The sequence below is a fragment of the Halichoeres trimaculatus genome, unplaced genomic scaffold (assembly GCF_033239565.1).
Source record: "Halichoeres trimaculatus isolate MK-OKI-2021-1 unplaced genomic scaffold, fHalTri1.1 fHalTri1_scaffold_5, whole genome shotgun sequence".
In the NCBI taxonomy this organism is placed as follows: domain Eukaryota; kingdom Metazoa; phylum Chordata; class Actinopteri; order Labriformes; family Labridae; genus Halichoeres; species Halichoeres trimaculatus.
The window spans coordinates 3704145-3729904 of NW_027437183.1; the positions used below are offsets into that span (position 1 = coordinate 3704145).

Below are 25760 nucleotides of genomic sequence, written 5' to 3' on the forward strand. Positions count from 1 at the left end.
GGCGGTGGACCCCACCATTACAGGCGCCAAAGGCAGAATTACAGCGCCTGTTTGGCTGTTTATCGTTTTAGACAAAATACGCAAAGACAGTGGACAATCCTTTGGAAAGGTGGCGATGTGTAGCCATACAGCAACTTTAGATTTAGGAGACATATATTTCAGTGAAGAGATGAGATAAGGGAGACAATCAAAGTCTCAAACCTGCGAAACTCACTGCTGTCAGTTTTACAAGTTTGATTCGCTCTTTGCTTTTATACGTCTGGTTCCTTCCAAGATGTGTGTGGTGAAATGTTGGCGTTCATAAACTGCTTTAAAAGTTATTCATCAAGGTACAGGGGCATTGCAAAGCAGGTTTCATATCACTGATTTTATTCATGAGGTTTTCTACTGTGAGCTCAGAAACACCACACATCTACTTTGTTCAAGATCTTTAGCCAAATTTTCTCTTTCTCTTTGTTTACCTGATTGACTCAGCTGTTTGTGTATTCTTGTAATGAAATCTCCATTTCTTCTTTTAAAAAACATTCTTCTTGATCTTCTCTCAGTCACACGTTACCGCTCTGTTTTAACTTCACACGACTATCGAGGCAGGATGCTAATAAATACCAAAATATTGCTTCAGTTAACACATCTGAGTTGTTATGTTTCTTTGCACAAGCTGAATCATTCTTGCATGAAGAGATTAAAAAACTGTTTTTTATGACGTTAAATCTTGTAAAGAAATGTATGAACTCCTTGTGTGGTATAATTTGTGGCCACAGTTTAATAATAATCTCCTGTTGTCACGTTGCAGAGTTAATTCTGTTAACTTGACCTCTGAGGTTTTTACAAACTGCTCCATTGTTAACTAGACAGAGCAGGGCGCTAGCAGCAGCTACAAGCTATCACAGCTAAAAAAGCTAACTACAACAGACAGGGGGCGCTGAGGCAGCACTGTTTGAACATTTCCTTGCATTGAAAGCTTTGTTCAGGATGTTTTTACTGGAATCAAGGGAAATTCACTCTGGTTCAATGTTTGAAATTAGGAAATACACAAAACTTCTACAGACGTGTGGTTGAGAGCGGGAAAGTATAAAGTATAAAGTTTAGTTCTCTGAATACATGTCAAAATATCTTCATCAGATACGTATTTACTGACGAGCTAAGGCTGTTTAAGAAGGATGCATCCGTAGTGTAAGTGCCATCTTTGCTGAATGACCTTCTTTGGTGTTTTACTGCCCTCTACTGGTCGAACAGCGTAGTGCAATTACTTTTTTTTTTTACGAGAAGATCCTGGTATGTCACCAAAAAGCATGTCTTGTGTACGTTTTTGCTGACTTTGCCACATGTGAATTAGGCCAGTGACATAAAGAGGAGCAATGTGAGTAAATGCACTACATCAATCGACCAGTAGGGGGCCCTGAGACAGGGATGAAGGTCATTGAGCAAAGGTGGCGCCATAGAAAGCACTGATTTTTTTAAGATACAGATTAACTAGCCCTGAACTAGTTTTAAGCAACAACTTTGTTCAGTGAAGAAAATACTCTTCCTGTTGTTTTTGGGACCCTGAAGTTGCGATTATTGGAGACAAAACTTTAAGACAGTGAACCAGAGTGAAAAACCTCTTTAACTCTACCCTGTCCACGACTGCAGAAACTCTGCAGCAGCTGAGGACGTCAGATAAAAATAAATCTGTCTGCTGAACCGTGTCAGCGGCCGGCAGACAGCAGGATCTCTTTCTGACGTCCTCCAACAGGAAACTGAGGTGACTAAACTAGCTTACAGCACTCCGTGGGGACACACCAAGGTTTTTGTTTCTCATACCTCCTACCGTTAGGACTTTCAGCCTCTCCTTGAACACAGCCACGTCTGGAGGGTCGTCAGCAGGGGGCAGCAGAGGAAGAGACACCCAGAGACCGTTAGTGACCTACGACCCGCTGCAACCCGACGTCATAACCTTCTACACCTAACACAGCACAACACCAGGCCCTGCATCTCAGCCTCTCCACCACCTTTGATTTGGGTGAAAACTCCACAGGAGGTCTGGAGGGAGGTGGTGGAGAAAGGCGGATGCAGTGAACACCATGCCGAGGATCAACAGTCCTGAAGCCACACATCATCCAACCCACCAAACAGAAGCCATTCGGCACAGGTCACCTTCAAAAGCAGGAAGCTACTAATCCCCGAGCTGCACGGACACTGAACTCAACACTGATCACTCCTCTGTTTGGACAACAAACTCCAGACTTTATGATCCGGATCTGACCCGGACACGCTCTGGGACCTGATCCAGACTCTTACTGCAGGGAGAGCAGACGGTAAGGCGGTGCTAAAGCCAAAAGCTGTTAGTGGCAAGAAAGCCAAGAGACAGTGGAGACAGGTGAGGTCCTGATTTATGAAATAACTAAAGATACAGCTAGTTAACATGTTTGATATCAGTTATCCACTACAACACAAACACCTCTATAAATTAAGACTTCCTTTGACATCCTGCTGTCAAAAAATCTGCAACTTAAGACAAAAAAACAAATCAAAACTTTACCTCATCGTTCCCGTTAAGATTTCCAAAAAATCATCAGGATGTTCAACTAACCTAAAGGAATCCCTGAATCTGTTTGTTAACTGGTTAAACTTTCCAAAAAACTAGCACCAGATCTTCACAAGACGGGCTGAAAAACACAGAGGTCTGCCAAAAGCTCCGCCCACATGAGGCCTACAGAGAGCTGGCCAATCAGATGGAAGGGGGTTTGTGGAATGGGGATCCTTAAAGAGACAGCAGCTAAAATTGACATTAAAAGTTGAAATATTTTTTTTTCTAAAACACCAGTAAGAGAGAAACTTGGTTTATTTTGAGCTGTAAATCATGTAACGGGGGCACCTGAGGGACTTTTAAAGACTTCAAAAAAGGCACGATACCCCCTCTTTAAACTTTAATCAGCCAAAGCTACAAACCAAAGCCCACAAGGCCACAGCTGAGAGCTGACATGTCAGAGCAGAAGCCAAACATCACAGAGCACCAAAACGTCTCAAAGCAGCCGTTCGTCTCGGCCCAAAACCAAAACGATGCAATCAACAACATGGAAAGATGGACGGCATGGCAGCTCCATTAAAAGTGAGGCCAAAACTTTTAAGTCTTTAAACCAGGCTGGGTGTGTATGTATGTCAGCAGGTTACTCTCCGAGCTGATTCCTACAGCAAAGACTCCAGAAGAAGATAACAGCGTCTGTTCAAAGGTTTGGTTTCACTTTTAAACAACAGGAGGAAGTGAAGACATGCCGTCCATCTTTGAATATAACTGTACGTCTAAACACCGACTGATCTTGATCATCAGTCGGTATTATCGGTCTTAGATTTAGTTTTCTGCTAAGAGATGTGTACAGATATTTTTCAAACACAAACACATCTGAGTTTTAAAACAATTTCAGTTTCTAACGTTGGTTTTCAGTGACCTTAAAACCATATTTAAAAGACATTCACATCAGTGAACGAGCCTCAAATCGAAATGCATGAAGTCTGTTCTGGAGAAGATTTGGTGAATTTGTCAAACTTAGTTAAGAAAGGATAAAGGGCTCAGAGAGACTAAAGAAATGAACATCGGCTAATGAAGCTCAAAAAGTTGTTAACAGATCTCCAAAAGACAAAAATGTTTTTAATTTTAAGATAAAGAGTTGTTTCTCTCAGAATTCATAAAAGGAATCAAGTTCAGATCCTGGTTTTGGGTCTCAAACTCAAATGTTAAAGCAAGGTAACTCATTTAAAATTTTAACACCAAGACGTTAGTTTGATAGGAGGTGGTTTTAAGGCCCAGTTGTTCAAACACATCCAGATTTAAACTCACTGGGATTCAGTCAAGGCTCCTGACTGACCGTAAAGGAGCTGAGTGATGCGATGCCCAGATGATTCGAAATGGCATTATTAGACTTGATATGAGCCACATTCATGATAAGTCAAGAAAGAAGCTTTACTTTAAGATATTAACAGACAAAAATGATGCCTGAATTGCCTTTGAAGAATAAGAACATCTGCCAGCTGGGTTAAAAAAAAAGTTAAGTTTAAAGTTTTTTTAAATAAAAAAATGACCTAATATGAGAAACTAAACTAGTAGGATTTTTTTTTACTCTTCACAAGTAGTTCAGGCATCAGTCTGTGTCTGTTACTGCAGGATCTTGCTGCAGGTTTCCCCTCAGTTTGCCTGTGGAGGGGGGCTGGGAGGTTTTTTCTGTGTCTTGTGATGTTTTCCGGGCTCTCTGTCCGCTATACTGAGAGTGCTTATCTGTGTGTTCATGTTATGGTTCGTCTGTGCGTCTGAGTGAAACTCAGGAGAATTGTGAACGCACGATGTAGAGACAGAAATGACCTCCTGTCATGTAAATAAGATAGATAACATCAGGCTGTTTAATTTGTTCAGTGAAAGATCATTAAGAGAAGTGAACTTAAATGACTTTTTCTGTGATCTGGTGATGTTTCATGGAGCTAAATCAAGTCCAAAAAGTTTTGTAAATTTGAAAATAAATAAATAAATAAATTAATAAATAAATAAATAAATAAAAATTAAAAACTGGAAAAAACAAATGAAAACTAAAAATTTAAAGCTTCATCCTGAATAAAAAAAAATAAAAAAATAAAAAAGTAACCCAAAAAAATTAAAAATAGGCAATTATTTTTCAATCCCAAAATATTTTTTTTTATCAGCTTTTCATTTTTTTTAACAAATCATTTATTTTTAGCTTTAAATATAAAATATATTTTAAGAGTTAAGGCATTAATTTTTTCCTTTTTATTTTAGATTCCATTTTTTTCTCATTCGCATCTTCTTTATTGGTTTCAGTTTTTTTCACTTTCAGATCAATTTTTTTCTCTTTTTTTTTCCAAAAATATTTTTTTTCAAATTTACAAAACTTTTGGCCGTGATTCAGCTCCATATTATACAGAAATTAAAATCAACTTGATTTCTTGGGGGGGGGGGGGGGTTGTAAATTTGAAACAAACAAAAAAATCATTTAAAAAAAAATTAAAACTGAAAATTTAAAGCTTCATCATGCATTTTTTTTTTCAAAACTTAACAAAAAAAAATAAATAAAATTCATTAAAAAAAATATTTTAAAATTTAAGCGTTAAATTTTTCCTTTTTTCTAAGATTCAATTTTTTTTGTCATTCAAATCTTCTTTTTTGTTTTCACTTTCAGATCAATTTTTTTTGTTCAATTTTTTTTTTCAAATATATATATTTTTTAATGTCCAGAACTTTTGGCCTTGATTTATCACCATATATAGAAACTAAAACCAACTTGATTTCTTTCTCTCTCTTTTTTTTTTTTTTTTTTTTTTTGGGGGGGGGGGGCCTGTACAATGATAGAGGAAAAATTGTAATGCGTTTTTTGCATTTTATGGATTAAAAGAACACAATTTAAAAAGCTATAAATCAGGTAAAACATTGAGGTGAAAACCTTTGATCTTATAAATTGTTGATTTCCTCTGGCTACAGAAGAAGAGAGTTAGACACTAAAGTAATAATTTCCCTAAACAGAAAACAGTTCACTGTCAGGATCCTGTCACGGTGTTTTATCAAATTTCCAAAAACCACAACATACCACCTGTTCTCTAATTACCAGCGAAAAAATGATATGGGTCGACAAATTTAAAGCTCTGGTACTCCAAGTTTTATAAACTTAAAGAGTCTGTACATGAATCAGATTCATTCAATCATTTTTTTTTCTTTGGGCAGGGATTAGCTGGATAAAAGAAAGAGGGATATACAGAACCAGATCATCCTGATCCAGATTTAACCTTTTGAACAACTGGGGTCAGAAGATAAAGAGAGAAAAGGACGCAGAGCCCAGTTATACATCATGATGTTAGGCTACGTGAATATTTAGCATGTTTGTTAAGAGTATCCGAGTGATCGAGGGGACTCTCAGGCTCAGTTTCTGGAACATTCACTGCACACGAGAGCGCTCAGAAACATTCGTTGCTCGAGAATCTTTTCCCCGATACAAGAAGGTTTCAGTTTCAAACACGTCACAGAAACATTCCCATAAACGACCTTCCTGTCGGGGGATGGGGGGACAGGGGGACAGAGAAAGACCTTCTGTTGGATCTCTAAGGGGTTCGCTCCTCACCCAGCTTGTCCGAGGACGTGATAATGTCAGTGGGGACACACGAGTCCAGATCAGCGTCCATGATGCCGAGGGGGTCCAACTGGGCCACATGGTGCCCGCGGATCTACAGGGAGTGACAACAGCACAGAGCCCACCCGGGACAGGAGGAGGAAGAGGAGGAGGAAGAGGTGAAGAGGAGAAGAACGAAGGAGGAGACGCAACAAAAATGGGCGAAAAGGAAGGCGAGTGGATGAGAAGCAGGGTGGAGTGAAGGAGGAGAGGAGCAGAGGGTCCGAACCCGAACAGGAGTTCACACAAAAACAAAGAGGACAGAACGACAGCAGGGGAAAGGTTTAGACCAGAGAGAAAGAGAGAAAAAGAGAAAGAGAGAGAAAGAGAGGGAGGGTGGGAGGGAGGGAGAAGCAACATTAACACCACAGACTGAAGCACTTTGCTTTTTGAGCTCAGGTGTCTCACCGACGTCCTGGAAGCCGGTATTGACCGGAGCATCATCAAAATTCACACAGCTGATTCCCAGAGGATCCAACTGAGCATTGTGATGCCCCATCACCTAAACACACACACATACACACACATACACACACACGTGGTTATCTCAGCACAAACTGCACAGACAGGTACGACAGGTTGTTGGAGGTCTGCACAGATCACAGCTGACAGCAGGAGGATGGCTCAGAGTTTCTGCTTGTTCTCCTCTCTTATTTAGACCCTCATCTGATTTTTATTCAACCAGTTACACTTTTATCAAATTTTGTCAAATCAAAGAGGTGGTTATATTCAAAGTCTAAATTCTTAGAGCTGGAGTAGCTAGCTGATGTACTTCACATTTCTCTTAAAAACTCCAAATCTGCTGTTCTTTAATGAGCTGGCTCTTCCAGGACGGTCTTTACTCTGAGCTTGAGGATAAACAACACATAGATTTCAGAGATTGTAACAGGAGCAGCAAAGATTTTGCCTAGGATGCACTTTGAGATCGCTTTGATGAAAAGTGCTCTACAAATAAAATTTATTATTATTATTATTAAATATGAAAATTTTGGTCAATACCGATATCTAATATTAAAATTGCTGTTTAAGCCGATAACCGATATTTACCAATACCACTCTTCTTAGGTAGTTTTGGTGTTTACATGGTCATAGAAAACAATGTTTTTTGGGTCTTAAAAGACTGTTTAAAAAAAGCTAATAAGTAAATATTGGCCCACTTTTATGCATCAGCCGATCAAGGTTATAATATTGAACTAAAACAAAACTAAAAACGAAAACTAAAATTTAAAACACATTGCAGTTAACTCAAACTGATAAAAACTAGAAAAGAAAACAAAAATGATAAGTAAACTAAAACTGTATCTTGTGTTCACAAAACTAAATGAAACTAACTAAAATTAAAGACAAAATGTCCTTAGTTAGAGTTTCTGACAATATTAACAGCCTTTAGGATTTAAATTAATCCGACACAATTTCCCAATCAATTTTACGACAGTTTTCAGCAGTTGTCAGCTCCGTACAGCACCATCATAGCAACATACTGGGACGTGCTTGTTGACTGCACTGACTGGCTGTGCGCTGTGCTGCGACCAAACGTAGTGGAGCAACGAATCAGAGCATCTGTAATAGTTTAACTACATGGGAGTCTGACTTTAATGTTACAGAGTCCAAGTTTCTAATTATCTAAGCTGATATTATATTGTTTTATATTATTCATGTTAACATTATTTTTATATACTTTATGTTTATGTTTTTTATATTAAGTTTATATTATTTTCTTGTGTTTAAGGCAGCAGCCAACAGTTCAGTATCAGCATTGACTGAGCAGTGAGCACTATGTTGGACTTGAAAATAAACAATATTACAAAGTATGTACTCTGATCTTTTTGAATCCTGCACCTGGTTAATAAGGTATGAAAAAACTAAAACTGAACTGAAACTAAGCCTTGTAGCAAAAATCAAAACTAAATAAAAAACTAATTTAAACTAAACTGTAATGGAAAAAAATGTCAAAACTAACTAAAACTAAACTTTAATGACAAATCTAAAACTATTATAACCTTGCGGCTGATACCGATACTGATACCGATATATCATGTGCCCCTTATTTTGCCGTTTAGTTTACAGCCTCTGTTTTGCGTATTCTGCAGCGAAGATGGTATTAACAAATTTGTCTCACTCCTCAGTAACTCTAGAAAACAATATTAACTCTGTGCACAAAGCAGAAAAGTTGTAATGACATCAGAAATAATTCATCACTTTCTTATTTGGTAACTTTTTTATTTGCGATCTAGAACGATCTAATCATTTTATTGCATGAACTTGATTTTTTCTTTGAAAATTTTCTTTGAATGCATATGTTTATGGTTTGTTAAAGGGGGAAACAAAAAGAAAAATGAGACTATTGCATAATTTATGATGAAAAAAAACATTTTTTTTTAAATTGTCTAATCTCTGGATCTGTGAATACCTCCAACAACCACGTCTGTTTGAAGGATCTCTCAGCCTGTCTGGAAAACTGAAGAGCCGTCAGGACTCTTGGGAAACACTTTTTAAGCTGCGTTTTAATCTAAGCTGTCAGAACAAAGCTGTACATTTATTCCAGCAATAATATATTTATGCTAAAAATCTGTCTGAAAACACTTCTTCTTCTCCTAAGGTCGAGAAAACCTGAACTACACCGTCTGAAATTAAACACTGAAATAACATCATGTATATTTTTAATACATCAAGGGAAAATTTTCTACAACTTCTAAATTATGTCATCATAATCTAATGATTGTTTAAGGGTCTTGACTAAATGGAAATAAAATCTCATGAAAAGAAAAAACAAGACTTTACGACAGAGTTACATCAATGACACACGTCTTTCTGTCTGTGCTGAGCTTCATGTTACAAAAGTCTCTGGAGGAAAAAAGACACGTTAAATAAAATCACAACAAACATCAAACATCAAACAATAATTTCTACCAGTATGAGAAAAAGTGAACTTGGCCTTTGTGAAAACTAAATCTAACGTACGTCATGATGTGAAATAGTGAGTCAGTGTTATCAGACAGTCAGTCAACACTTTGAGACCAAAGGTGAAAATCGTGCTGAAAAAGCTGAAATTTTGTGACTGTCATTATTTGGAGATAAGTTAGAAGATGGTGGTTAAGAGGTAGGAGATTTAAAAAAAAAGCCAAAAATCTGAAATAAGTCGCCGGAAGATTGAGATTGAAAGTGACGAGGTGGTTATTTAGATAAAAATATGTAATAAAAGGTCAAAATTATTACTTTAACTCTTTATTGTTCAATAGCAGTTATAATATGTGAGATAAAAAGCTGCAGTTATGAACCAAAAAGGCAAAACTAGCAGTTGTGTAACATGACGAAAAAGTGATAATAAGTGTAGGGCTGCAACGATGAATCGATAACATTGCTAAAAATCGATCAGTAAAAGCGTCAACAGCGTTTTTCCACAATCGATGCGCTGTGCTGCGTCATCACTGTATTAGTTTGTCCTCAGTTTATTTGTTTTCTCCCTTTTTGTTGGATTAATTAGCGGCTGTCAACCAGATGAAGGTGCATTGCTGCCACCTACTGGACTGGAGTGTCACCCTGTTTGAAAACCACGAGGAGTTCATTAAACCCATGTTAGCATTAGCGTTAGCTGCTACAGATAGTGGCAGGGCAGAGGGGGTGAACTGTTTGACCTGCAGGTGAAAAGATTGAAGACACATTTTATTTATTTGTTTTTTTGGCCCACTAAGTTCTCAATCTGATGATATAACAATATATTTTCTATTATTTTACCCAAACTGTTGTTTCTTTAAGTCACAATAGATTCATATCACTTTTTTTATACTTTAAATAAAGGTAGCATCTGGTCAGCTTAAACTATGTTCAAATATGTTGTTTCTTTGTATATGTCTCTAAGCAAACAATGGTAATCAACTAAAACAACAACACGTTTGGTTTTGTGAATTCTACTATTATGCATTCTCATCCTTTTTTTCCGATTCATCGATAAATTGTAAATATAATCGTTGAGTAATCGATTCCTAAAATGTTCGTTAGTTGCAGTCCTAAAGAAGTCAAAAGCATAAGAGAGAAAGTCAAAATTTTTTTTAAAAAGTAGAAAAAAATAGTTAATGATAAAAAAGATGCACCTTTTAGAAAGACGTCAAAATTATTGACAATTTGAGGAAAGTGAGTCTTTTCTTTAAGGTAAAAAGTCCAAATTATGAGACAGTAATTCAACAATATGAGATAAAAAAAAATGAGACAGGAAGTAACAAGTCTGAGATATTAAGTCAAACTTTTGTCTCATAAATTTGACTTGTCTTGTAATAATTAAGAGGCTAATGAGCAGTGGTGTGCACAGACTTTCTGAAGGGCTGAAAGAACACAAAAGGCACATAGGGCGTGCTTTTTTGCCACTAGGAAGAGCATATTATCATATTTCAACTAGCCAAGGGGGCAGTTTTGTGCATTTCTTCTACCCAAGAAGCAGGTTACTGTGTTTTGCCAACCAGGAGGGTACTTCAACATAGGGATGGGAATTGATCAGATTTTGTCAATATTGATGCCCTTATCGATTCTGCTTCTCAATCTGATTCTTTATCGATTCCTTTGTCAATTCCTGTTGTGAATTTTCTTGGTACAAAAAGTAGCTATACAGGTTTTCTGTGTCAACAACATTAAATTGAGTTTATACTGTAGGTGAATAAAATGTAACTGGTTCCTGAGTCTGGATATTTCTGGGCATAATTAAACAGAAACTGGTAAAAATTGCCACAATGTGACGTTGATGTACTGTGTTGTAATATATTAATAATTCAAGTAGGCCATCTAGTGTCTCAAAGTGGTTATAGCAATGGTTTAAGTTGTTTGGAACCTTTCCATAGTTATGAAGTCAGCTATGAGCCTTTCATTAGCCTGTTAGCTTTTCACATTTGAAATTATCAGTATTTTTTAACAAAGAGTTGATGTGAAATGTTTCTGTGATGAAAGATGAAATTCTATTCTGAAGCTGAAGCTATACTGATGTATGCTAACTGCTAGCAGATCAATGCAGTTTCCCATATACGTTAGCTTCAAGCTTGCACTATTTTGTTCTTTTGGTGAATAAGGTGATTTATACCATTTTGAATGTACTGAATATGAATCTCCTGAGAGAGAGTGATGTACATTTCTTTATGAAGTCAGTTCTTCAGTAAAACTTCAAGCTGAAAATCCTGAATCAGAGTTTTCTTAGGAAACGTTATCTAACTGCTAAGCTAAGATAGTTGAAGCAGACGAGTTGCCGGAAGGCCCGGCGGCTCCGGGAAAGAATTGTAAAGAATTGATAAGGGAATCGTGAAGCACAAAGGGCCAACGATATTGATGGATTGAAACATTTCTCATCGATTCTCAACAGAAACTGGTTTTCGATTTCCATCCCTACATCAGCGTGTGTTTCAACATGAGTTGGGCCATGAGTGTGGGGTAACTGCCCCTGCCCACCCCACTGAGCACACCACTGCTTATGAGACTAATTCAAGTTTCTCTCATAGTTGAAGGTTTTTATTTTATCATTATGACCCAACATTTGGGACTCTATTCTTCAAAACATGCCACATTTTTTTAGTTTTTTTTAACCTTGTGTATGTCAGGACCAATAAGCATGAAGGAGAAAACTTATCATGAGGAAATTTATCTCATAACTCAGAAAAGTTATTCTTAGGGAAAAAAACACTTCAGGTTTCAGAAGCTTAGACAAATTTAAACCAGACAACACATCAGTGTAGGAGTGTGTGTGGATATGTGTGTGTGGATGTGTGTGTGTGTGTGTGTGTGTGTGTGTGTGTGCGGTCTACCTGGTAGGCCCTGATGAGAGACTGCACAGCCAGGTGATCCTCCACCAGCTTCTCCACGTTGGGCTGAGCTCCGACCAGAGAGGAGAGCTGAGGAGCTGCAGACAGGCCCAGAGGAGACTGGTAGGCTGCACCGGGAGGAGCGCCGGCGTTAGCATTCCTGAAAAATACATCCCACGACTGGACCATGGGAGGAGGAGGAGAAAAACATGTAAGAAAACAGCTCCTAATACATAGATATCAAGCTGCTGAATCAAAGTTATTAATGAGAATTTTCATGTATAAACACTGAACTTGATTTCAACATCAAGACACAACTCTGGTTCTACGGTGGTATAGTAGAGTGAAGCATCTTGGTTTAGGACTGGTGGTGGGACTTGATTAAAAAAATTAATCGAATTAATTATGCCATTTGAAATTAATTAATCGTAATTAATCTCATTTTAATCACATCAATATTCAACATCAGAAGCAACAATTTTCAGTTCAAACAGATTTGGGTAGAAGACTAAATCATTGAATATTCTCATAGCAAGTTTAAACAACTAAATCCTGTTTATTTTGTTCAGAAGATTTTTTTTTTGGACAATCAGCCGTTATGTGGTAAATAGTGCTGTCAGGAGATTTTAAAAAAATAATCGAATTAATTACAGGATTTGTAATTAATTGATCTAATTAATCACATTTTAATCTTATATCTGCTTAAGGTCCTCACATAAAGAATTTGAATTCTATGGCATTACAAAAGTATAGTGCATGACTAATCGTATGAATACACGAAAGAGAAGATTTGTAAATCCTTTTTTTTTTTCACCTGGATAATATTAATTAAAATGTCCGTGTTCCCTGCCATTGACATTCAATTACTTTTTACTGCGTCTATAGAAGTCAATTATATTTTCCAGCAGGGGGAGGCGGGGTTTGGTGGAGCTTGTCAATCAAAATCCTGCTCGTAAACTTCTGTGGGTGAGAGCGGTGAGCTCTTTGGATGAGAGCTCAGCGTGGATATGAGGAGAAGATGTGAGGTGAAAGAGACACAGAGAGATGCTGCAAGTCAGAAAAGTTCAGGCAGCTCACGCTCCAACTGAGGTGTTTACATAGTCAGAGAAAACGTTATTATTTGGGTATTGAATGATCGTTCAAGATGCTCTGAAAATGGCTGGCAGCCAATGAGTTAATCTTGCGTTGTTTTTTATAACGCGTTCAAGTCACAGCCCTATTTAAGACACAATCTTTCTTTGGATTGTGCTTTCTTTTAACTCCTTTATTTTGTCCCCCTGGTGCTCCTGTAGTAGATTTACAACTCAAAAAAACAATCGTAATTTTCCTTTACTAGTGTTTGAGACAATCCTGCATTCACCCTTCGTTACAGTCGCTGTGTCTTTAAGCTTCCTGCTCCTCAAACCCCGTTCTCTCTGATTGGCCAGCTCTCAGGAGGCCTGTCGAGGGTGGACCTTGGTGTTTGAGGCCCCTGTCCATCATGTCCTGAACCAGTTAAGAGATCCTCATGTGAGCAAGTCTTTGAAGATCTTTTTTTTAGAACAGACTGTTTTGAGCGGCTCAGGGATTTATCTGATTAAAGAGCTGTTTCCTTCTTGTTTTTTAATCCATTAGCTCTTCTTTTGATTAGAAAGCAGAGAGGATAATAGGAGCTCGCTGCTGGAACCGCCTCCAGAAACAACCTCCTCCTCAGAGAAATCTCCTCGGCCTGTTCTTTCTGCTGCAGCATCAGGTTTCCACTCAGTGACTCACGCGTCCAGAATGAGCTGAAAAAACCACAGACGAACAAACATCTCAACCCCGGGATGAGCTCAGAGCTTTCACAACACAAAGACGTCCCCCAAACCAAACACAGACACTCAGTTTACTCTGTATGTTATATAACACAAGGTTTTCTCTCTGTTACTGTGAGCCAACATTTATCAAAGACAAACCTCACACCCTGAGTTCATATAGCAGCTCTGTGGTACAAGAGGAAGCCAAGGAGGGTGTGGTTACAACAAAACACTTCACGTAACCATCTGTACCCTCCGCCTGTAGCTCTGCTCCCTCTTCAGGACTCATTCATCGTTTTATTTTGAAGGATTTCTCCTGGTTACTGCAGGTAAAAAACACCTGTTGTCGCAAGATGTGGGAATGTTTCAGTATCGAAGCTTGGATCCATGTTTTCTAAAAGCCTGAACTATCCCTGTAACAGCAGCTGCTCCTCTCCACAACCCCCCAGTCAGAGGACTCAGCTGCTGCTGCAACAGACGAGTCAGCACAAAGCAGGAGAGGAGTCACAGACCACACTCATCCTCAGAGGAAGAGGGGGAGGAATCAGTGCTGAGGTCTTCATCTTCACCAAAAGGTGTTAGAAACCCCCCCCCCCTGGGTTTTAAACCTCACCTATCCTGCTCTCATGAAGGCTCCTGAGCCCGTTCGTTGTGTTTCAGACTTGCTGCTAAATTGTTGGAATAACAGCATCTGAAATGCTTCATTAATACGGGAGGTCTCTTCAAAAATCAGACAGCTCCCAGAGTGTGGTTCTTCAGCCTCACTCTCATCACAAACTGGAGCCTCTGCGTCAAACTTACTCTGTAATAAATCTGAACTGGAACCTTGAAGAGAATAATCTCATCAGGATGACCTCGGCTGTCACATCACACCTGAATCATCTCCTCTCAGCCACATGAAAACCCTGACCTCAAGGTGCTGAATGTGAGGACAGTGTCATAAATCCTTCATCCACACACGCCTCAGACACTCCTGATGGGACGATGACAACAAACAGGTGTCAGGACTATGGCTCAAGGATGGCTCAACTTTAAAGTGATACTCGGGGATGGAACAAGTTGGGTCCTATCACAAGGTTTAGGGCAGAAATTACCCCTACAGCAGTGTTTTTGTGCAGCAGAAGCCCAGAGCGCTCGCACCAAACACCCCCTCCCTGCTCCTCTGCCGGTTTCCTCTGCACTCAGACGGGGCCATATTTTACTTGACCAAAAACACAAATAAACGGACTCCCACCAAAAAAATCTGATATGGGTCTGCATTTACGCTTTATTTAGAGAGTTTCCAGTGCGTTACTTTCACACAAAAACACAGCTAAATAAGGCTCTAGTTCTCATCGTGTCTCTTTGTCCTGGCAGACTACCTGCATTTGTTTATATCTGGCACGCTGCACGCGCGGACTGATACACTAAGCGGCGAGCGCCGTTTTATGCCACAATGAGAACTAGAGCCTTATAAGTCACTCCACCTCTTCATGAAAACAATTAGAGGGAAATACACTTTTTCCTCTTGCATCGTAATGATCTGAAAATTTGAAAAGCAAAATCTTTGATAATTAACTTTTTTTTTTTAAGCAGATGAAACACTAAGGTGACTTAGGTAAAGAAACCCCCAAAAAAACCCTGAAATATTAAATTTTACAGCATGTAAAGTGACTTAAGTCCTGTTTCCACTAAGTGGTCCGGTATGGATCAGTCCAATTTGGCGCGATACTCAACGGTACCAATTGTTGGTTGCTTTTTGTGTTTATGTGGTAAAAAAATATCAATTTTTTTAATAATAAAATATATATTTTTTTCACAATTTAACAAATATATCCTTTAATATATAACCTTGCAATGCTGTGTTCATGTCCAGTATAGAAAACCGCCTACTCTTCCACTCCCTCACAGTCACAAGGATGCGTTAAGGTATCTAAATATGATACCTTTTGGCTCTACAGGAATCTATACCCAGCACTTTTGACATGAATGTCGATGGCCGCGACAGTTGTGTAATAGCGCGACACAGCGTACCCCGCTCATAAATCCAACGAAGAAAAAAAACGTGGAACAGTAAACAAAGAGCGACGATGGAAGACATCCAGCAGTTCATCTTCTTCTTTGTGATTAGCATGTAGCTCTTTGTTCAGGCTTTGTTACAGAGGCTGTGTGCTGCTGTCGCACAGGAAGTGACAATTCTACCCACCTTCTGGGATCAGATCAGCATGTCTGGCGCCCCAACAGAAGAGTACCAAAAAGTGGGACAGTACGGGTCGACCACAAAATGTGTACCGTACCAAGATGAACTGGATCTATTCTCATGTTGTGAATGCAGCCTTCACTCTAACAGATTATTTTTACATGACTGAACTTTTGACTGTGTTTAATCAAATATTTCATCATTTGAAAGACTAACAGCTCTCTGTTTGAGCGGCTGATTTCCTTACTTCATTTAAAATGTGACGAGTACCTCTTTCAGCGCTGGGAATATTGTGTTTTAAAGTCAGCTCTGACACCGGCATTCCTGCACTCTGCTCTGGTTTAAATTCTGAATAAAACAGCTTGTCGAGTTGGACTGGTTCAGCACAGATCCTTACAAACTGAAGCAGAAAGACAACATGCCAACGCACTGTGAGAAAACTCCTCCAGAGTCAAAACATGAGCACTGGGTCTCAGACTAAAACATGTATGTTAGATCATAAAAATCTCTCATACAGACCGGGGTAATGTAATGAAAAGAAACTTGTAATTTTGGAGAGGTTGACGCTTTGTGTGCCTTCTGTCCAAATCCTCTCACTAACATCTGGAGCTGAGGAGCGACACATTAACACCTCTGCCTCAGATCCTCCTGTTGGATTTTCCACATCTGGACATTTTAATACATTGATGTAGACTAGATTTTCTTTGGGTTTGCTGTATGTTTCGCCAGAGGGTCATCAGTTCAAGTAGTCTTAGTCTTTTTGTAGATGTAGTTATTTTCCCAGGGCTGTAAAACTTGAGGTTAGCCACAGGTGCATGGAAAGTTGGTGGGCTGTTGATGTTGTAGGAGGTGAAGTAGAGCGGTGGCAGGCTTTATTGACAGATGGGATGAAGATTTAGTTCAACTAAATGTTAACGCATGACTTTATTTAGTATCAGTGTCTCTAAGCATCAATACCCTCTGTGAGACAAATAAAAACTATTTATTTCAATAATATTTTTTCAAAGCTAAAAGGAGCCACTGCAGAAGACTCAAAGAGCCACACGAGGCTCCAGAGCTTTTGCTACGGGCAGCTACATGTAATCTGTCGGGGATGCGGATGAGACAATCCTGGGTTGAGTTACCGTGTTGATAACTTGCGTCGTGCTATCGATTATCCTGATTGCCATTGTTACGGTTACTCAATCCTGGATAGGTGTGTAGGAGTCACCGCGGATAAGTTGACCGCGCTTCCTGCTATAGGCCTCAGGTCTACATCATATTTAGCTGTACAACAACAACAAACCAACATACTGAGCAGAGCCAGGGCCAGAGTCCACAGGTTTTAAGTTTTTAGAGACCATAAAGGACAACATGTCTAAAAAGAGAGTCATCATTGGGGGAGGAGGCGCAGGGGCTCCTCGGTCTGGAGGTCTTGGTCTCAGGCAATGGCAGCCCTCCTGCTCTGACGTTTGCACATGTGTTTATATAAGCTTATGTTTTTATAACAGGACCAACACTAGAGTGGAAAAACTGAGTTCCCTCACAAGAATAAGCTAAAAAATCATTTTTTTGTGACATATGACAGATTTGTTTTTCAGTCTAATAATCTGACATGGCAACACTATATTCTCCCTGTTTTCACGGTATGACTCACCGAGGGAACTACGGTAAATTTAGATCCTACATCCATCCTGTGGCGTCACGACCACCATGATGCTAACATGGAAACAGCTGTGGAGGCTGTACAGAAACCTGGACGCTGTGTAAAAGGTCATGTTTAAGAGACATGAGCTGATTCAAGCTTTATTCTTAAAAATCTTCCAATTATCTTTATAATCCTGTCGCCAACGCTGTGGATTGTGATCATGAGGGTGAGTGTGCAGCGTGCAGCCAGTTTGCTCAGCTGATAGCATCAAGGTCACACCGTGTGAACTTTACGTAACGAGTGTGACATGTAACACGACACACATGAACAACACAGGGTGTTCTGTGTGTGTTCTCGACGCACTTATAGTAACAAGAGTATCTGAAGTCACACAGTGTGCATGCATGTATAGTTATTAAGTATCTACAGATTTACTGTGGTAAGTTTTACAAAATCAAACATTGATGAAGGAAGCTTCTTCCTCCTCACACCTCTAAGACTCTCTAAACATCCCAGCATCCACCTGCTTTAAAGGTCAGGGGTTGACTTCTGCCTGCCTCAGGCCAGCCTCTGTCCTTTGGACGCTAAAACTGCTCCGTCATGTGACCGAGCTTCAAGCAGCTATTATTAGCCCGGCTGTCCTTTACCCCTCAGTTAAAATGTGTTATTAGTGTCCCTGTAGACAGGTCACTGAGACAGACTCTAAAGGGGGGCGTTGCCTCCCACCAGCTGTGCAGCGAGTCACCTTCAGACAGGAACTGTTTTTAAATAAGACCCGGTGAATGTTCCAGACCCTGAGTTAGCAGCAGGTGAGCTGAGATGACACACCTGTCTCTTTAAAAGGTGGTTGTTACATCCATTGTATTCTTATAGAACAGCTATAAGGTTGATATTAAGGATTACAGTAAACTCTTTAAAAAGACTTGTTACAGCTTTTTAAACACTTTTGTTTACAGCATGTTTACAATTTGTGTCATAAAAATGTATTATCAGTATTTTTTCATATTTTGACAAAAAATTTAAATGTTAAAAAGGTTAAATGTCATATATCAAACAGCCTGTGATCAAAGCTTTAAATAGCAATACTTTCGGCTGCTCTAAACAGCTTCTTCAAAAAGTCACAAGAGAATCAGGCGAGATCAGCACGAGATTTGCTCAACTCATGACATCACAAATTGGTGGGTCTCCTTAAAAGGACAAATTTGTTTTTTGTTTTTTTTTAAACAGAAATACAACTATGATGAATCGCTATGGTGATGGGGCTTCCAGAATGTTTGGCTCCGGAATGCTGGGTGCCTTCATGTTTCTTAAAGAGACAGTAGCTAAAATGAAGTGTTTTACACAAAAGCTAAAATCAGGGTTTTAACAACATCAGTCTGAGAAAAGGAGATTTTTCTATAGCTGTGAATCAGGTAAAGCTACTTCAAAGCCTCGGAGAGACAAAAAAAGCCTGAAGAATGAGCAGAATACCCCCTCTTTAAACTGGATGCTAACAGGTTGTAATACATACTTCATTAATTTGTTGTACTCTAAAGGGTTATTTTACAAAAAAGTAGTGTAAAAAGAAATGTTGTGCAAACTCTAGCTGCTGGAAATCCTGGGAATGCAGACTTACTCAAAACAGACTGACCAATCAGAAGTTAGCGTCAGTGATGCTGCCCTCTAAAGGCCACTCTAAAAAATGAAGCTCTGATCTTAAGTTTTCAACTCTTTGGCTGTATTCAGACCAGCGTGGCTAAACAGAAGACAGAGGATCAGGTATGAACCAAAGACAGTTAGGTTACGGTGGCTTTATAGGCCCAAAAGGTGCATGTATCCTGTAGTTAGTTCGGATGGACCTTGGTTTGTATTCAGACCTGCACCGGAGAACCACGAACCGCACCAGAGCTTGTTTGGAAGCGGACCGAGACCACCTCAAAAGGTGGGTCTCGGTCCAGTTGTTTGGTCCGCACCAGGGTTCGTTTGTGTCTATTCACACCTGCATGAAAAGTCTGCACCAGCGTGGGAAACGAACCCTGGTCCATTTAAAGTGGACCAAACAGTCCAGGTCTGAATACACCCTTAGAATCACCTTTACTAATTACTAATACTAATTATTTACACCAGGAAAGCACTGCCCCTCCAGACCAGCAGGGGGCGCCCCTGCTCCTTACCTTGTGAACACTCTTAGGGTCCTCCAGCCAGGCGTAGTACATCTCCTCCACATAGTTTGAGCTCGTCCCATTCAGAAACGGCTCTGAGGCCACAGGAGCTGAGTAGCACCTGATTGGCTGAAACGTCCTTGTGCTACCTGTGGAGGCAGCTGTGATTGGCCGTTGCTGGCTTACAGTCTGAGCCGCCTGTGAGGCGGTAAGCGGACGCAACCGCGCCGCACAAGTCCTTAAACGATGCATCAGCAGTCCTTAAAGTGTCTCACTCACACACGGTGGTGGCGGTCAGGCCGATGGGCCGGACGTCCTCAACCCCAGAAGAAAGACGGGATAAAAAAATTTAGTCCAACAGGGTCGGTCCCAGATCAGAGAGGGAGGAATCAAGCATCCACTGTCCACTGGTTTGTTTGTCCACTGAGGGAGAGGGGAGGGGGAGAGACAGTGAATGAGTGAATGAGGTTTCAACACCTGGAACCTTGAACCTTACCCAGCCCAACCTCAACGTGAACTTTTCACCCAGATCACTATATTTACAAACACAAACAAGGACAAGCCCTGATATGAAAACAAAGTGGACCATATGAAAAACTTTTAAAAACAGACCAGTATTACAGAAAAACAGAGGAAGAGTAGATATACATGCACGGTGAAAATACTGCAATTGTATTTTCAGACCAAAAAGAAACAACTTTTAGATATTTGTCATAATTCTGAATACTTGTGTGCTCAGAGCAGGCTCATAACATCATCCTGGAGGCACACACGACCATGTGTAGATGAACCTGTGTCTGCATTTGCATAAAACAAGTTGGTAAAGTGTTGAAAAAATAAATAAGATCACCCTGTGTGAGCTTCTCATGTCAGAAAAGACAAGCTAACAAAAAAATATTTGTTCTCTTCTATTGAAGTTTGAATCTAACAGATGTGATGCCACATTATGATCTTAGGGAAAAGCCACAGAGATGCACAGCTCCCACATGGATGAGTCACAGAAAGTTTTTCCACTTAAGTTGAAAACATCCTTGTGGCACAAACAGCTTCACATGTGATGACAATCATGAAAAATTAAATTTCTGTTAAGTTTGACTGTGTTATGAGGACACTGAAGTTTGTTTATGAGGAAATTAGGAAGCAGGGACTCTTTAAGGGAGTAACAAAGCTGCACTGAGCCGCTTGGTTTATAACTTTCCTAATCAATCAATTTGTTTTCTTTAGTAATCAGTCTTATCATGTATGACATAACATCTTATATGACAGAATGCCCTAATTTTGATCGTCTGAAATAGGCCGCCCAAAGCTTTTAAAGTGACTGGCGTTCACTTTTGACTTAAGGTAGGATATTTTCAAACAACTGCCAATCCTGCAAACACACCTGAGGTCACAGTGAGGATAGAAGTATTTGCCTAAGGTCTGAGAACCTGCCAAATGTTGCTCTGCTTGAAGTACGGTGACAGATTTATGCTTCTTCTCCTGTGTCCCAAAACAAACTAACGTGAGAAACACCATGAGAGGGAGTTTGAGATCCTAGAAGCTCATATTGAAGTCTGTTTTGTCTTCTAGGCTGCCTCAGCTGGAGCTTCTGCTTCTGTGTTTTGACCTTGTTGGGTCCCCACTCCCTGCCTGCCATTCTCCTTCCATCACTCCGGCCTGGGCACGCCCATAGAAGTCTGACCTGCCTTCTGATTGGCTGATTTAGTGGAATCCCGCCTGGAAATAGGATTCGAACGCTTTCTCATTGGTCGCGCTAGCTGTCCGTCCTTTTGTCCTTTCACGAGTCATGAGTTCCCGAAAATAACTACCTGCTTTATCAAAACAACGTAAAACCATGAACTCTATGCGTTTTTTAACGTAAACGACAAACCCAGAATGTGTTAAAGTGCCAGTTACAACCATTCACACACTGCGTACGTGGTTGACTAAAGCGGTTCGGTGTTAGGTTATGTAATTAGCCGGTTAGCATCGCTGAAATGCTTCTGCATTCACTCTGTATTAATTGCCATTAGCGCCGTTGACTAGCGGCTAAATGGTGCTGATGTACTTAACTAATATTAGTAACGAAAAAGCAACCGTAACACAAATATAACCCTAAGACTAACGCACATTAATGATCAACTGATATGTTTTCAGAGAGTACTTTGACAGATGACCTAGCTCCCACAGTCGTACCTCTTGCTGTTTGTCAGTTAGCACGCGGCTAACACGCTAACAGGTTTTGTCCAACTCAAATTCCTCAGGACCGGTTGTTAGTTAACCTAATATGCAGGAATGAGGTGTGTGTACGTGGAAAAAAAGAACCAACACTGTCTTTCTCAGCACTCAGATGCTTTAAAAGTACAAAGTCCCGGTAACTGACCTCGAGAAACGATTTCAGCGGCTCCCCTCTCGGCCAGTATCCAGGATGCCCTTCGCCTCTCCCGGTGAAATGATGACAGCTCTGGGCGCGGAGAACGGAGGGAGGCCTGTGTGGAAGTGACGTAGGCGCAACGTCATGACGCAAAATGAGGGAAAACAGATTTATCACAATCAATCTTATTTCGTCCAATTAAAGCTCCTTTTAAATGTTCATAATCCTCAATTTAAAATGAGATTGTCATCGCAAGAATTCAATATTCACTATTAATCACACAATAAAGTTATCAAACTGGGAACTTTATTTTCCTTTCTCTACAGAAAGGAGCAGGCTCAGGCCTTTATGTCAAATTCTCTAGTACTAGAGGACAAAGTGAGGGCCTGACTCACAGTGTATATCACTGCTTTTGTATCTGCTAAGCCTGTGCAAACACAAACTGCCCTACAGAGCAAATATGTCTCTATGCTGTAGTGTTGTTTGCATAGATTTGGATGAGTTTTTATGCAATTAATTCAGAAAAAGTACACCTTCCCCGATGCAAATAATGCATTATTTAAAAATAACCAACAAACAGCAAAAAAACTGAGTAAGAAACTGTGTATCTGTTCATAAAGTGTGATGATATTTGAAACAACTATGTTTATAATGTTTAAGGACATTATCCAGCTGATCTGATGCAACAAAGTTAAAGTTATTTTGATCGAAACAGTCTCTTTTTGATAACTTGCTCAAGGAATTAACTCTTAAAAGAGGTGTTTTTGGCACTTAAAAGAGTCCTGACTGAATACTGGTCGCAATTTCAGAACTTATGGTACCTATATTTCTTGTCTACATGCACATGCTTTAGCTACTCTGCAGCCAAGCAACCCTGAAAACAAGTATACTTCATCCTTATATGGCAATGATTTTGCTTAAATGTTTCAGGGTCACACCAAAAGAAAGTAGAAAGTAAAGATAGGACCCAACTCTTGAAGATTCATCAGAGCCATGGTGTTATAAACACCACTGCAGCACTTGAACACCTTTTGTTTTGTGTTTTTTGGGGTGTTTTCTACAGTATATTGAGAGGTGTAAAACATGCTGTCTCAAAAACGAGAGACCTCCTGGCATAAAAACTTCCTTTTTGATATTGTTGTAGTTGATTTTTGGTCTACATTAGATTAGACTGTCGAAACTGAAAAGAAACACGTTTTACCCCCACAAATCAGGCAGACTTCACACATGACACAGCAATATTTAATAATTAAATTCAGTCAAAACTTTTGCGTCACCACAGATAACATGTTTACATTTGCAAATAAAAAAAACAAAAACAAATTCCTATAATATAAAAATCATTTATTCAGATAGAAAAGGTGAGATTCTTTTATCATGATGACACCTGTCTATCAATCACACCTGCTGTGGAACACATACAGTTTACACAGGTGGAGCACATTTATAACTGCACTCAGGTTTCCTTAAAGTATTCCTTTGCCCTGAGTTTTACCTCTCAGGCTACCTCCACAAATACAAGACCTTTATTCTCCTGTTCAGTCCAACAGGAAAAATCTGGGTTTTATGAAAGCAACGCAGCTGCTCGTATTTGCAGTAGTAGTACATCCTGCTTGGACTCAGACTTCAAACTTTGATTGTGTAACAGAATTTTATGGCGCTGTTTTAGCCTCAAGGTTATGAAGCCACCATGGAACTAAAACGCAGATCAAAAGAGGAATTATTGACCTTTTACTGTTTCAAATGTCCTGTCTCAAGTTTAAAAGATGGCTTTTTCTGCGGATGTGGTTTGTCAGATGACGACTTTATCTGCAGTGGGGAAATTCCTGATGGGCGCAGTACCACAAGTTACCACTAAGGATGTCCACATACAAGTTACTTTCTGTCTAATGGTGTAAAGGTTAGAAAAAAGCCAGAAAACAGTCATGATTAGGCACAAATTATGTAACACAGCTTGAAAATGACAGATTGGTTCGCTGAATGTAGTTAGCTAGCGCTAGAGCTAGCACTATCAGTTAGTTACTCATTGCTCCAATCAAACTGTTGTATGTGACTTCAACCAGACACAGCCTACATTATGTAAAACAATCTGTAGATCCTTGATCAAAGTTTAAAAACCATGCCTCGCTACGAGCTTACACCTGTCATCTGTTCCTGTTTACATCCAGGTAGTCTAGCATTATGGCACCAGCAGCTTGAACTCTCTCAACACATGACTGGTATTGTAGGTCCAAAACAAATTCCATTAATTCCTTCATGAGAGAATGAATTCTGCTGCAAATAAGAGAGTGATGATGTGTGGTTATTAAGTCAACAACAGCTTGCACCCCCTAGTGGCCATTTGTGGAACTGTACGCAAATTTGAGCAGCAGCATAGCATCCTGGCCATCAAAGTACTTCCACTTTTCTACCTGAAAGACCAATCTCAGGGTCAGTTCTGGTACTTTATGAGTTCTCTTCCACAGTTACATGAGTTTTTGGGGAAACTGAGATCCATCTGTTGCAGTTTATATATTAAACACGTCAAATCTCACATGCAAATACAAACGCTTCCTAACTTCCTGTCTTTGTTCCTCAGCTTTTAAACACACCTTACATTCAGGGTCAGTCTGATCTGCACATGAGATTTGTGGATTTAAAGAATGAACTCATTTAGCCTTCAGAGTCAGCAGCAGAAGTTGACTGAGTGTAACTTGACGCTCTCATGAGCTCCAGCTCCAGCTGCTCTGTCTCTAAATAACCTCAGTCTGAACACTTTGTTCTCCACGGTTGATTTTTTTTTTTTCTTTAAGAATAAAGACCTCAGGGGAAACACTGATTTATTATTTTTGGCATGAAAATGATCAAATGGCAAAGTTAGCCCTATGATTTGCTTATTGAAGCCTCACTTGATTCCTCATTCACAAAGATTTCTGTGCAAAACAAACACTCAAGACCTCAAATTTAAAAGATACTAAAGGAGATAAAACCAAAACAGGATGTTCTCCTCTCGCGCACAGTGCATCCAGGTTCACGTTCACTGCAGGGTGCAGCTCTCTGGCAGAGATTCCTATGAGTCAGTTGACAGCACTAGAAGCCAGTTCAACCCAAACGGACTCATTTGGTTTACTGGTGGTGTAAAAATCCCTGCGTCACTCGTGGCGATGAGCGACTTTGATGCTGGTTGCGAAGCGAGGAGTGAAGCTGAATGTTCAGAAGTGTTTGCGTCAGTTTTTGACATTCAGGTGGAAGAACGCAGGAAATCCAGGTGATCCAGTGAGCTGTGAGTTAACGGATGTTTTCCACCTTTAGTGACTTCAACACTGTGTCCACATGGTTTTACTGGAGATACCTGTCACACTCATCCCAACACCTCACACACAAGGGAACCTGCTTCCCCCTGAGTGGCTGATGTCACTCACACCGACATGTTTCCTCCTGAGTGTTAGCTGACATGAGATGCTTAGCGTCACTGATATCTGGTTGAACAGTGTTGAAGCCTTTCAGGGGAGAGTTTCTCACATTCCCTGCAGAGACGTCAAACAGCAAAGTACCACAGATCCAGGTCCAGAGGAGCAACCTGAAACACCTTGTTGCATACTGTGTTGTTACAATTTTGCAAAGAGAGAGAAAGAGCAGGGCCAGCAGGTTGGCGGAGATCACCTGCTCTCAGCAGCCGGGGTGCGTTACATTCCTATGACAGTGCTGAGCAGAAGAAAGTGCAATCAGACGACACCAGTGCTTTCTTTCAGACAGAGAGACAGAGGAAGAAACAGGTGTGCA

General features: G+C 39.9%; 1 protein-coding gene across 2 annotated transcripts in view; it reads right to left on the minus strand.

Moving 5' to 3' along the window:
• LOC141790089 (2-oxoglutarate dehydrogenase complex component E1) overlaps positions 1-22142 on the minus strand; it is a 38684-nt gene extending 16542 nt beyond the window's left edge. Inside the window, exons 1-4 of one of the 2 annotated variants that reach the window (XM_074669724.1) lie at positions 22008-22142; positions 19658-20068; positions 11927-12103; positions 6099-6201 (exon numbers count right to left, since the gene is read on the minus strand). In XM_074669724.1, coding sequence (XP_074525825.1) covers positions 6099-6201; positions 11927-12103; positions 19658-19897 — 520 coding nt within the window. In that variant the 5' untranslated portion in view covers positions 19898-20068; positions 22008-22142. Of the gene's footprint in view, positions 1-6098; positions 6202-6554; positions 6649-11926; positions 12104-19657; positions 20069-22007 lie in introns of both variants that reach the window. The other variant, XM_074669726.1, reaches the window with a different exon arrangement.
• Between the last annotated feature and the right edge of the window lie 3618 nt (positions 22143-25760).